General features: G+C 35.5%; 1 protein-coding gene across 1 annotated transcript in view; it reads left to right on the forward strand.

Annotated features, from left to right (window-relative positions):
- The window catches only part of LOC129281497 (kielin/chordin-like protein), a 28,756-nt gene extending 21,861 nt beyond the window's left edge, over positions 1 to 6,895 (forward strand). Inside the window, exons 14-19 of the mRNA XM_064113449.1 lie at positions 540 to 743; positions 2,294 to 2,518; positions 3,496 to 3,645; positions 4,256 to 4,465; positions 4,920 to 5,111; positions 6,207 to 6,895. Coding sequence (XP_063969519.1) covers positions 540 to 743; positions 2,294 to 2,518; positions 3,496 to 3,645; positions 4,256 to 4,465; positions 4,920 to 5,111; positions 6,207 to 6,448 — 1,223 coding nt within the window. The 3' untranslated portion in view covers positions 6,449 to 6,895. The remainder of the gene's footprint in view (positions 1 to 539; positions 744 to 2,293; positions 2,519 to 3,495; positions 3,646 to 4,255; positions 4,466 to 4,919; positions 5,112 to 6,206) is intronic.
- The last annotated feature ends 4,437 nt before the right edge of the window (positions 6,896 to 11,332 follow it).

Genomic DNA, 11,332 nt, shown 5'->3' on the forward strand with positions numbered 1-11,332 from the left:
CAGCTTTAAATTTTCAAACTCTTCTTGATCATCTATGCATGAACTATTCATAGCATATTTGGTATCAAAGTGAAGCGGAAAAGCTGAATTTTATGATTATGCAAATGAAAGGCCGCAAATCATTTGTCTATGTTGAGAAAATAAATGGGAATCCTGGATCTATTTCTGGCTGGACGCACTGTATATTTATATATTATTATGGTAATTACCATCCAATTGTTACTACCATAGTAACAATGCTCAATTGCCCAGCAAAATCAAGGATTTCATGCAGTTACCACTGTATGGCAAAGTTACCATTATATTACCTTTTCTGCAACAGGACCCTGAAAGCTAATGTAGCACTACGATACATGATATTAAGTATGATATATGTTTAAAGTAATATGAAAATGAGAATAAAGGAATATTTTGAAAAAAAATACTATCCAGATTTAATGTAATACAGAAAAAAAATTATATGATGATGACACATAAAAAAACTGGTATGATTTATGTTATGATTTTTTTTAAAATGAAGTATTGTTGTTTTCATTCAGATGATACCGATTCGTGCATTGAGGCTGGAGAAAGCCATGCACTTGGGGACAGTTGGTACCAGGATCCATGCACGATTTGTATTTGCCAAAAGGGCATAGTGCACTGCACCAAGATCCAGTGCCCCACCCTGAAACCCATGTCCGGGTGTCGGCTGCTTCATGTCAAGAATGCTTGCTGTCCAATCAGAATATGTCGTCAGGGTGGTGAGTAGAAATAGATTACAAATCATTTCATTTCAGTAGTTCATTTCAGTAGTAACACAATGTGGGCGTGTTGTCGTCTAGTGGTTCTGACTCTCGCCTTTCAAACGGAGGGTCATGGGTTTGAATCCTAGCCATGGCGTATTTTCCTTCAGCAAGAAATTTATCCACACTGTGCTGCACTCGACCCAGGTGAGGTGAATGGGTACCCGGCAGGATTATTTCCTTGAATGCTCTGAGCGCTGGATATGGTAGCTCTAGCTAAACCCGGGGTATGATAGCAGCGCTTTGTATCCTCGGGCAAAAAGCGCTTTATAAATCCAGCTATTATTATTATTATTCTAGAAACGCTAGAATTTGATTGACCAAATCTACATTTCATTTTATTTTTCAATAGCTGAAGCATAGTTTAAAAAGTGAGAAATTCAATCAAATTGAAAATAAGTATTGCATATCAAGTAAAACAGCAATGTACTAGAATCTGATTGATTGAATCCACATTTAATTTTTTTCTCCACAGCTGAAGCGTTGTTAAAAAGTAAATGTGAAATTATTTAAAGGTATTGTTTAACTTTGTGAGCAGCCGATTTAAAAAATTCTCAAACCAAGATGAAACATGTGTACAAGTGCATGTATTAGAACTAATAAACCCTGAAAATAACCATTATTGAGAATGAAAAGCTAAAACTACAAGGCAAACCCCAATTTTGTAAATAGGCGTCTTATAGACGCCTAAATAGTACAAATAAGTGTATGGGATGAAATTAAGATGGTGTTTTCGGTCACTTTATATTTCAATTTTTGAAGCACTAAATAATTGTTTTTGAACGCAATTTTTTCTGGGCGTCATTTTTGTAACATATCACAGACACAGGTGACAAGTGTGACCTTCTAGCTCAGATTTTTTTAAAGTCAAACAATGTTAACCAATCACTTAAATGAAGTGGGAACATATTAGAAAGCATATTTGTATTTTCTCTGGAATAACTAAAATTGAGTTCCTGTAATATAAGATTACTTTGCAACAGAACCGAATTCTGAATGTTAATTTAAAGCATAAATTATGACAAATCATGGTGACATATATTTCTCAAGAACCGAAAAATCTTCCGTAGTGTTAATCATAACTTTATGATTAACACTGTGTTCATTTGCTCTGCTTTAGTCATTAATTTGGTCATGCCCCGGGCTTTCTTTTCGCATGTGTTGTTAAATGTATCTGTCTTGTTATTTCTACCCTGTTCCTTTGCTATTTGTTCAATAAAGTGATGCAAACAAAATAATTGTAAACTATCTATATAAAGTCATAAGCAGTTGTTAATATTGATTGTAGAACTTTATGTTACAAGGTTCAAGACTTATTCAGTGGCGCCCTATATATTACCCTGGCTTTAGCTCCAGCTGCTAACGACGCTTGGTGCATCCAAGGAATTAACTCTGCCTGGTACCCATTCAACTCACCTGGGTTGAGTGCAGCACAATGTGGGCAACTTTCAGGTTTAATTTCCTCTGACCACTTTTCTTCAGCATACTATATTTTCTTTCCTCTGTAGCTTCTTCTGTAGACAATCCTGTTATTACCAATACACCTCTTCCAATGGCTGCATCCGTGCCTGAGCTTCAGTACAGGGATAGATATCGCTTAGACTGGGGGAAGTGCATCTCTTTTGGTATTTCTACATTCTGCACCAGGGCTGTTTGCGCCCGTCCAAGAGAAAGATGCAATGAGATTGCATCAGATGCAAGTGTTCTATGCCCATCTATTGATTGCCCAAGAGGTAATGTTCAGCATTATGAAGACTGGATTTCACAACCACAGTAGAGCTAACCAATAGACCAGTAAGGTCACCTTAGAGATAATGAAGGTTAAAACAATAAGTGTCTTATATATGGATGTGTATTTTATATGGTTGTAACTAACTTGCAAATTTGAAAAAAATAATGAATGGGGTCAGAGCATGAACATATCCTGCAGTAGTTGTGGTAGAAGTTTTTTTTATTATTTATTATTGGTCATTTGCTGATGGTAAATCAGTTACTACAGCTAAATATCTGAATTGATGTCTGGCAGAATACTTCAGTCTTGATAATCATTGGAATACTTCAAAGATACAAGGGGGTGTTTCACAAATATCTAAGTATGACTTAGTGTTGCAATTAAATGCTTAGTTGCATGCCGTATAATAGATATCACCGCATTGGTCAGATCTTGCCAAGAGGATGGGCACTACTGCGTATTGATCAATGAGACTGCGCGTTGCATATTGTGTATGTGTCGGCATTTAAGTGCAACTCTTGGGAAACACCGTCCAGAATTACAGTAAACTCACCTTTTGTAAATGTTCAAGTGGAAAAATTCAAATTGAAACTTTGTACTACTGACTTAGTGACTGCACCTGACCAAATTTGGTATATCTTTCATGTCAACTGATACAAATAAATACAGTGACCAAAAACTGTCCTCCATTTTCATTAATTTTCCAATTCATGTATGCATTTATTTTATACTGCCAATCTCTCTTTACTATCTTTTGATATAATAAATCAATTTTGACAAGACATTGGCCTTACCGACTCCCTCTTGCTACACTTTCCACAGCGTATTTTTTAATTCTATGCCAATTGTTTGTTTATCATAAGTTTGCATATTCTGTATTTTATCTTCTAGATGCATCTGTTTAAATGGATAGGATGCTAAATTAATGAAATAAAATGAAATGACTGGTGACTTTTCTGTAAATTTGTCATGATGCAGATAAACCAGGCTCATGTCCTCCAATGCCCTCTGACACTAGTGGACCATGTGTTTCTCAGTGCCATAATGATGCAGATTGTGACGGAGCTTTAAAATGCTGCTCTGCTGGCTGCTCACTGAGGTGTATACAGCCTATTCTGCCACAAGTTGGTAAGGGACTGTGATTTCAATAATTCCCAATTAAAATGGATGAAAGTACTATGTAGGAAACAAGTTATTCTTCAGTATTTTTATTTCACTAACTTCTGACGCGATGTGCAACATAATTCATTCAACTAGCAGTTTAAAAATATCCAAAATATAATAATAATACTGAATACTTTTTTTTCTAATAATCTCATAATTTATTTATGAGGATGAATTTGTAATTATGTGTATGTCAACATTTTGTATTTGTTGCATGTTGAATATACAGTATGTATATTCTCTTTATAAGTTATACTTTGTATGCATGCATGTATAAAATAAGAATTTCCACTATGATGGACAATAAATCAATAATATTATGATGTTATTATTAAATAGCAAGTATTTCTATTTGTGCATTAGTTCAAGTTTGCTCATTCAGTGAAAGGGGGCATCTTTCTTTCCCCTTATACAAAATTCTGGAACATCACACTCATCCCTATTCACTCCTTGTATATCCAGACTATTTGGAATGCATCATAATTAGAATCAATATTCAATAATATCCAGCAAATGTAGTTAGTTACAAATCCTTTCAATTCAATGTAATTCACATTTGTTATTAATGCTTTAGTACCATACCAACAGCGCTGTATAGACAGCTACGGGACACGCAGATCAGAAGGGGATATCTGGTATCGGGATGCTTGCATCCAGTGTTCCTGTGTGAATTCCTCAGTTGTTTGCAAGTCCAAGGAATGTGTTCAACCTCCGCCAGGCTGCCAACTCCTAGACCCTTACAAGGATGACTGCTGTGGGACTGTTGTTTGCCCTCACACTATGGGTAAATTACAGAGGAATACTTTCTTCAACTTACAAACCAATTTTCCTCTATTTATTATAAATAATATTCATACATGTATCACTGTTTTATAACAAATATCTTTGAAATAATCACCATCGTAATCTTCATTGTACTAAAGATCATAATTGTCAATGTCTCAAAATTGAGGGTTGTGTGGTCTAATGGTTTGAGCACTGGACCCATGATTGTGGCCATGTGAGTGTGAATCCCCACCCGACCATTATCTCCCTTAAAGCAAAAGACCCCAGGGTAATTTCTGTCATCTTTAAGGTCAGCCACATGACTAACTTGGACGTTACATGTAAATGTTTCCTTTGTAATTGGTTATACCAGCTTGGTGATAATGCAGTGGAAAGCTGTTGTGCTAAGTTCATGAGAGTTACTTCAACAGAAAAAAACATCATTGTCATCATCACTCTTCTTCGCCTCATAGAAAGGAGCTGCTTCCACCATGGCCACTCCCACCCCCATGGAAGCTACTGGTATCCTGATGACTGCCAGACCTGTCGATGTGAATTTGGGCGCGAGGTCTGCACCTCTTACCAGTGCTTGCTGACCACCCAGGAGGGCTGTATCTTCCAGCTTCTCCCCAATCGATGCTGCCCAGAAAAGTTCTGCCAACCAAGTAAGCATGAAAATGATAATAGTGATTATACTTGCTTAGTTAGTGCCTAACACTTAGTTTATCAGAAGTCTCAAATGTCAATAATGCAGTAGAAGTATCCTGGCTTTAGCAGAGCAGCCATTACACGCACTGCGTTTCATTATAAGTGTGGGGTCTATATCTGCGCATCTTAAAATGAAACTCAGATTAAACATTCCTTTAATTTTCCACATAGGTTTTTGTTGATCTTGTTCATTGCCTTTGGAAGAGGAAGTTTGCCAAAAATGTCATCCAAGTAAGATCATTTTGATTTCTCCCAAAACCACAGCCTTTCTTTTTGAGAATGGATAAACTGGTGCCCCATGTCTGTGCACCTCTTCAATTTACACACCATTTGCGGGTTCTGATGAGAAAGGATTGCATTTCAAACCCTCCTCACAGAGTACCTGAAATTCCTTTAAAAAAATTATGTTTAGACCCAGGATTTTCTATGAATATCGTTGTATTCTAGATGTAAAATTCTGTTATTACATGTCTTCTTTGATTAGAATTGCTCTGATACGGATATGTGCAGATATGTGGCACTGTGCAAATATGATGTATTTGATACTGGAGCAGTATCTCTTCAGTCAAAAAGGAGTGATGAAATGTAATCTTGTTTCAATTTTGTGTAAGATTTGTTGAATAAAAATGCTTTGGGCGACCCTGGGAAAAGCACATGAAAACATTTATGAAAAACCTTTTATGTTCTGCTAATTTCTTTTCAGATCTTATGTTTGTTTCATTCCCCTATGTAAAAGGAAAAAAAAACCCAGATCAATTGTACACTGTGGTTGAAAATATGTGTACAGTGTATGGTATAACATCAATGTGATAAATCTAATTGATGTGATCTAAAAGGACTTTTTAAACAACAGTTATGTTTGAGAATGGGTAAGTTGAATAATATTTGCATGGATCAATGACCCTGATTGCTCATTGCCACTTTTCAATTGCTTCCAAATCCATGTATATGGACCCCCAGCGTGGAGTACTCTTTATGCCTTGAACAATAGTCTTTTTTAGCTTTCATTATCACTGTCATCCTTGGTAGTTTTCTTTTTTTTTCGATCACAGTTGATGCCTGTATCCATGAAGGCATAGCACATCTAAATGGAGAGAAATGGTATTCGATGTCTCAGGAATGTAGCTGCGTCGATGGCAAAGTCAATTGCATAACAATTGACTGTCCATCATCTACCAATGGACAAGAATGCATTAATGGAGAGACTGGTGTGCATGAATTCTGTCAGGACATAACCTGTCAATCTTCAGGTGATTATTTTCTTCTGTATTGGATTCAGTGGAACAAAACTTAATTGATTTTTTGTGTTCAACATGCAAGTTCTGAAATAAAAAGGTAACCTTAATATTTTCTTTAGTGCAGAAATGACGATTAAATCAATTGTTCAACTTACTTAATTGAATTGAAATCATTTACATTTGCCAATGCAGCAATTTGTAATCATTGGTCACAATATTTGGGTGTTAAAATCCAGTTATCTCAACATGCAAATAATATGAAGAAAGCTCATAAAAAAAGACTTAAAATAGTTTATTATGAATGACAGCAATGACAATATTCTTTTTCAGAGAAAGAGATCTCTATAGGAATCAGACGATAGTGTCCTGATAATATGAGGTTGTAAACATTTCCATATTTCTCAAACATACCTTTTTTCTGAGATGCCCCTAAAATGTTCAATGCCTCAGTGACAGTTGACCCATAACAGATAATATCCTGAATAAGGAATGCAAGTACATACAACAAAAACAAACAGACAAAAACTTAGGTCCTGTTTTATTGTGTTTTCTTTATATACAGTGCATCTCAGAAAAAACGAAACCGAGATTTAGCGATTATTTATCATAACTTAATCACAAATACAATAGACAAATGACCTACCAATGTAAAGCTTATAATCTCCTCTTTCATCTGATATTACTTAGATTATTTCTCATTCACGCATGAGTGAGCAAAAACAATTTGAAGAAAGGATACCAAAAACTCATTTGGCGGGGGGTATCTGAATTTCAAGAAGAAAATCACATGCCTAAAAAGTTCAATATCTGCTCTTTCTTTTGATACCTTAATCACAAAAAATGGTCAAGGAGTAAAAAAGTTATAGTCCTTTGAAATAATGCTTGTATTTCCATAATTTCATTAAATAAACGTGTTTTCACCGGTTTCACACAGAAGCTATCGCATGGTTAACAAAAGACTTAATGCATGGCTGATCGTCAACAAAACGGAGTTCGAGTGAGTTTGAACCTTAACCTGAAAATCCTCTTTATTTCATGAAATTATTGAAATTCAAGCCTTATTTCAAATAACCAAAACTTTGTTATTTCTTGACCATTTTCTGTAATTGAGGTATCAAATTAAAGAGCAGATATGAACTTTCTAAAAATGTGGTTTTCTTTTTGAAACCCAGATACAGCCCGCCAAATGACTTTTTGATATCCCCTCTTCAAATTGTTTTTGCTCACTCATGCGTGAATGAGAAATAATCTTAGTAATTTAAAATGAAGGAGGAGATTCTAAGCTTTACAATGATAGGTCATTTGTCTATTGTATTTGTGATTAAGTTATGATAAATCATCGATAAATCTCGGTTTCGTTTTTTGTGGGACGCACTGTATATAAAGTAAAATAATAATTACATCTTGAGAATCGTTGTCCATGTTTGTATAAAGTTTCTGTAAAAATGCCACCTAAAGTGTTATGGCTACACTTTTCCAGCCTTTCCAGGCTAGTAAGTACCTTGGGTAGATGAGAATTTATTATCTTGATTATTGTTTGATTCAGCTGTGCAACCAACCTGCAACCATGAAGGAACTACCAGAGCCGTTGGGGAAATCTGGTTTACGGACCCTTGCACCTCATGCTCCTGTTTATCATCTCAGAAGGTGGTCTGCATTGCCATATCTTGCCCATTTCATGCTCTTGGACAGGGGTGTAGGGCTGTACCCGTAGAGGGCCTCTGCTGCCCCCAAATTGTGTGCCATGGAGGTAATGGAAAACTCTCAATCTAGTTACCTTCTTAAAGACCATAAAAAGAGAAATTTAAATATATGTGCACCCAGAAATATTTTTAATATAGGGCCACATTCACAAGCACGAGTTGGGTTTGAGACGTCATGGCTCCTGTATATTTTTATGATTTGTGAATGATTTCTTTGTTCATTTTTAACGGTGCCAAAGAAAACTCTATCCAGTATTACAGTATACTTTTAAAAATGACTTGAATAATATATGTATATGAAATATATTATTTGTGTGTATTCTAATGGATAAGGAATGAAGATCAATTAATTAATCAATTTTCCCAATATCTTTATTGGCTTGTCATTGCGGAAATTCGAGTGTTGGAACAGAAAAGACCATTTGTGACAATTTCATAATAAATGTGACCTACCACCCCAAAACCACCAATAAGGTGCCAGGTAAGGTTCTCTGTCAATAGCCAAAATAGTTAGTTAGTCTCCAAAATTCAAAAAATAAAAAAAATTGCTTACCTGAAAGAGCAATTCTTCTTCTTCATGCTGTGAAAATTTGAAGTCATGAAAAGATACAAGAGTTTCTTGGACACTACTTTTTCAGACTGCTTGGAAGTTTCACTGAAATTACACAGTATGCACATCTCATGCTTTAGTGAACCCCAAACTTCAAACCTTGTTTTCTCCTTATTTTTTAAGCTCTTGCCGAATTTCCTCTGCATTCAATCAATTACTTGAAATGGCTATTGATTTGTCAATCTTAACATATTATATATCATTTTAAAGTTTAGGAAATGAATTTTCAAGCTCAATAAAAATCTCATTATTCATTTTGGTCGACTTATTGTTGGTTTTGGGGTGGCAGGTCTCATAATGTACATCCTACCACCTACATGCATGTGTGGGACCTTCCTGATATGAAGGGTCTCTGTTTCTTGCTCACATGAAAAGTTGTAATGCTCTAAAATTTTCTTGGTTTGAGCAGTTCAAGAAGTGAAGTTAGGATGAAGTAGAATGAGGGTTAGGCATACAAATAGTTTATAATTATATGTACGTGTGATGGGATTCACCATTGGCGGCGGAAGCCAAAAAATTTAGGGGGGACCACCAAAATTTTTTGACCCCCCCCAAAAAAAAGGTTATTAACCTAAATTTTAGGGGGGAAAAACAACATTTTTTGACAAGGAAAAAAAAAAAAGGTTTTCAACAAAAAATTTAGGGAGGGATCGTCCCCCAACCTAAAATTTAGGGGGACAAGTCCCTCCATCCCCCCGCTTCTGCCGCTTATGTGATTCACAACCAAAAGCCATTGTAGGGACAGTGATTTTATGTTTAGTAGCAAATCAAAAGAGAAAATTTGTTATGGTCTTTGCATTTCATGCAAACATTCATTGAATTAAGCTCTGCAAAATGGAATTCACGATTTTGCTGTGAACTTTTTCCATGAAAAAATTTATTTTTATTTTAGATAAAATTTTACAAGGAATTACAGGTTTTCATAAATGGAAAAGGCCATTAAAAAACAACACAGAAAATTACAGTCCCGATCATTGCTAAATGTGGCTTAGACTTTTGCTAGGGTCCCCAAGTCTTTTGTCTTGCATGAAATTCAGTTCATAGTTGCATGTCTGGTAGTATGGAGCACCTTCAAGGGGAAGTTTGGCAGGAAGACGATTGCACCTTGTGCATTTGCCTCAACGGACATCAGAGATGCACCCAGAAGATTTGCCCAACACCAAAGCCGCATTGCCGTTACGCAAAGCTGAGGCCAGGCCAGTGCTGCAGGGAAATTGTGTGCATGCCAATTGGAGGTATGTGGGTTTTAGATCAAATTTATAAATTTTCAGTTTTCTTTTAATTCATTTGTTATTGATTCCAATAAAAAAAAAATTAAACACAAAAGTAAAATATGCAGTTATAATGCCTTGATAAAATTATAAATCAATTCACAGTAACAAACCATCAATACCAATAAGAAAATTGGATAGATATATAATATATAATAGATATAAAATGGGACTTTTTCAAATTGTGATGTCAAGAGTTGGTCTTAGAAGCATATTATCAGATTATTTTTGGAACATATCAGTAAATATCCAAACACACACATTACAATTTAAATTCTGTTTACATTAATTGTCAGCAACATAGCCTACAATTTATTATACATTCTATGTTTTAAGGGGATCTTGGGCCCCATAGTTTAAAAGTTATTATTATTGTAACTTTGCTATACAATGATAACTACCATCGTAACAGTTCTCATTAACCAGTCAGAATGAAGGATTTCATGTTAGTTACCATTGGATGGCTAAGTTACCATAATGTTGATTTCTCTCTCTCTCTCAAGCAAACTCATGCCGAGACAGCCCACTCTCGGATAAGTTCTATCTCAATGAAGAGGTCTGGAGATTCGACGCTTGTACCTTAGCGCAGTGTGAGAATGGAGAAACCATCAAGATCAAAGAACGCTGTCCGTTTGTCAACCCTCCCCCTGGATGTTTCCTTGTAGCGATTCAAGGGCAGTGCTGCCCTCATATCGACTGCAGCCAAGGTAAAAATCTAATTTTCTTGTTCTCAGATTTAGAGATATCCATTAATCTCTCATGCAGTATTTTGTATGTTTTGCATGTAATGGTCATTGTCATCAAGTGAAATGAGTACCTCTACCAGATTTTCTTTGCGTAAATGAAGCATAATCCCCAATGAATGAGGTAGAATGATGTAAATTGCTGTGAACTGCTGACATATTAAAGCACTATATACATGTACATGTAAATGGATTTATTGTATTGCATTGTTTAGCCTAAAAAATGACTTAGTATAATATCAGGAAAGGGTTCATCAACGATAGTCATCAGACAAGTTGTCAGATCTGACAACTTTACTTGATGTTTATTGGCTGAAAAGCACATGTGTCCGACTGTTACTATAAATATGTTAGTTTTGTAAGATTTTATTGACTCTTTTGACAACAAATTTTAGGGTATGGGAGTCCAAACATAATGTAAAAAATAGTGCAAAACCTATACTAAAAGTAAGTTGTATGCATCCATAAATAAATAGGGTAATTGTCAGATAAGACTGACCTTTTCAGATAAAACATATAAATGTCCTTTCAGAAACGTTCCCCCTAGACAAATAATGGTTCTATTTCTCATCTTTATTTCCAGGTAAACAAGGGCAATGCCCTCTGCAAGGGG

Source organism: Lytechinus pictus, chromosome 18 (assembly GCF_037042905.1).
Source record: "Lytechinus pictus isolate F3 Inbred chromosome 18, Lp3.0, whole genome shotgun sequence".
Taxonomy (NCBI): Eukaryota; Metazoa; Echinodermata; class Echinoidea; order Temnopleuroida; family Toxopneustidae; genus Lytechinus; species Lytechinus pictus.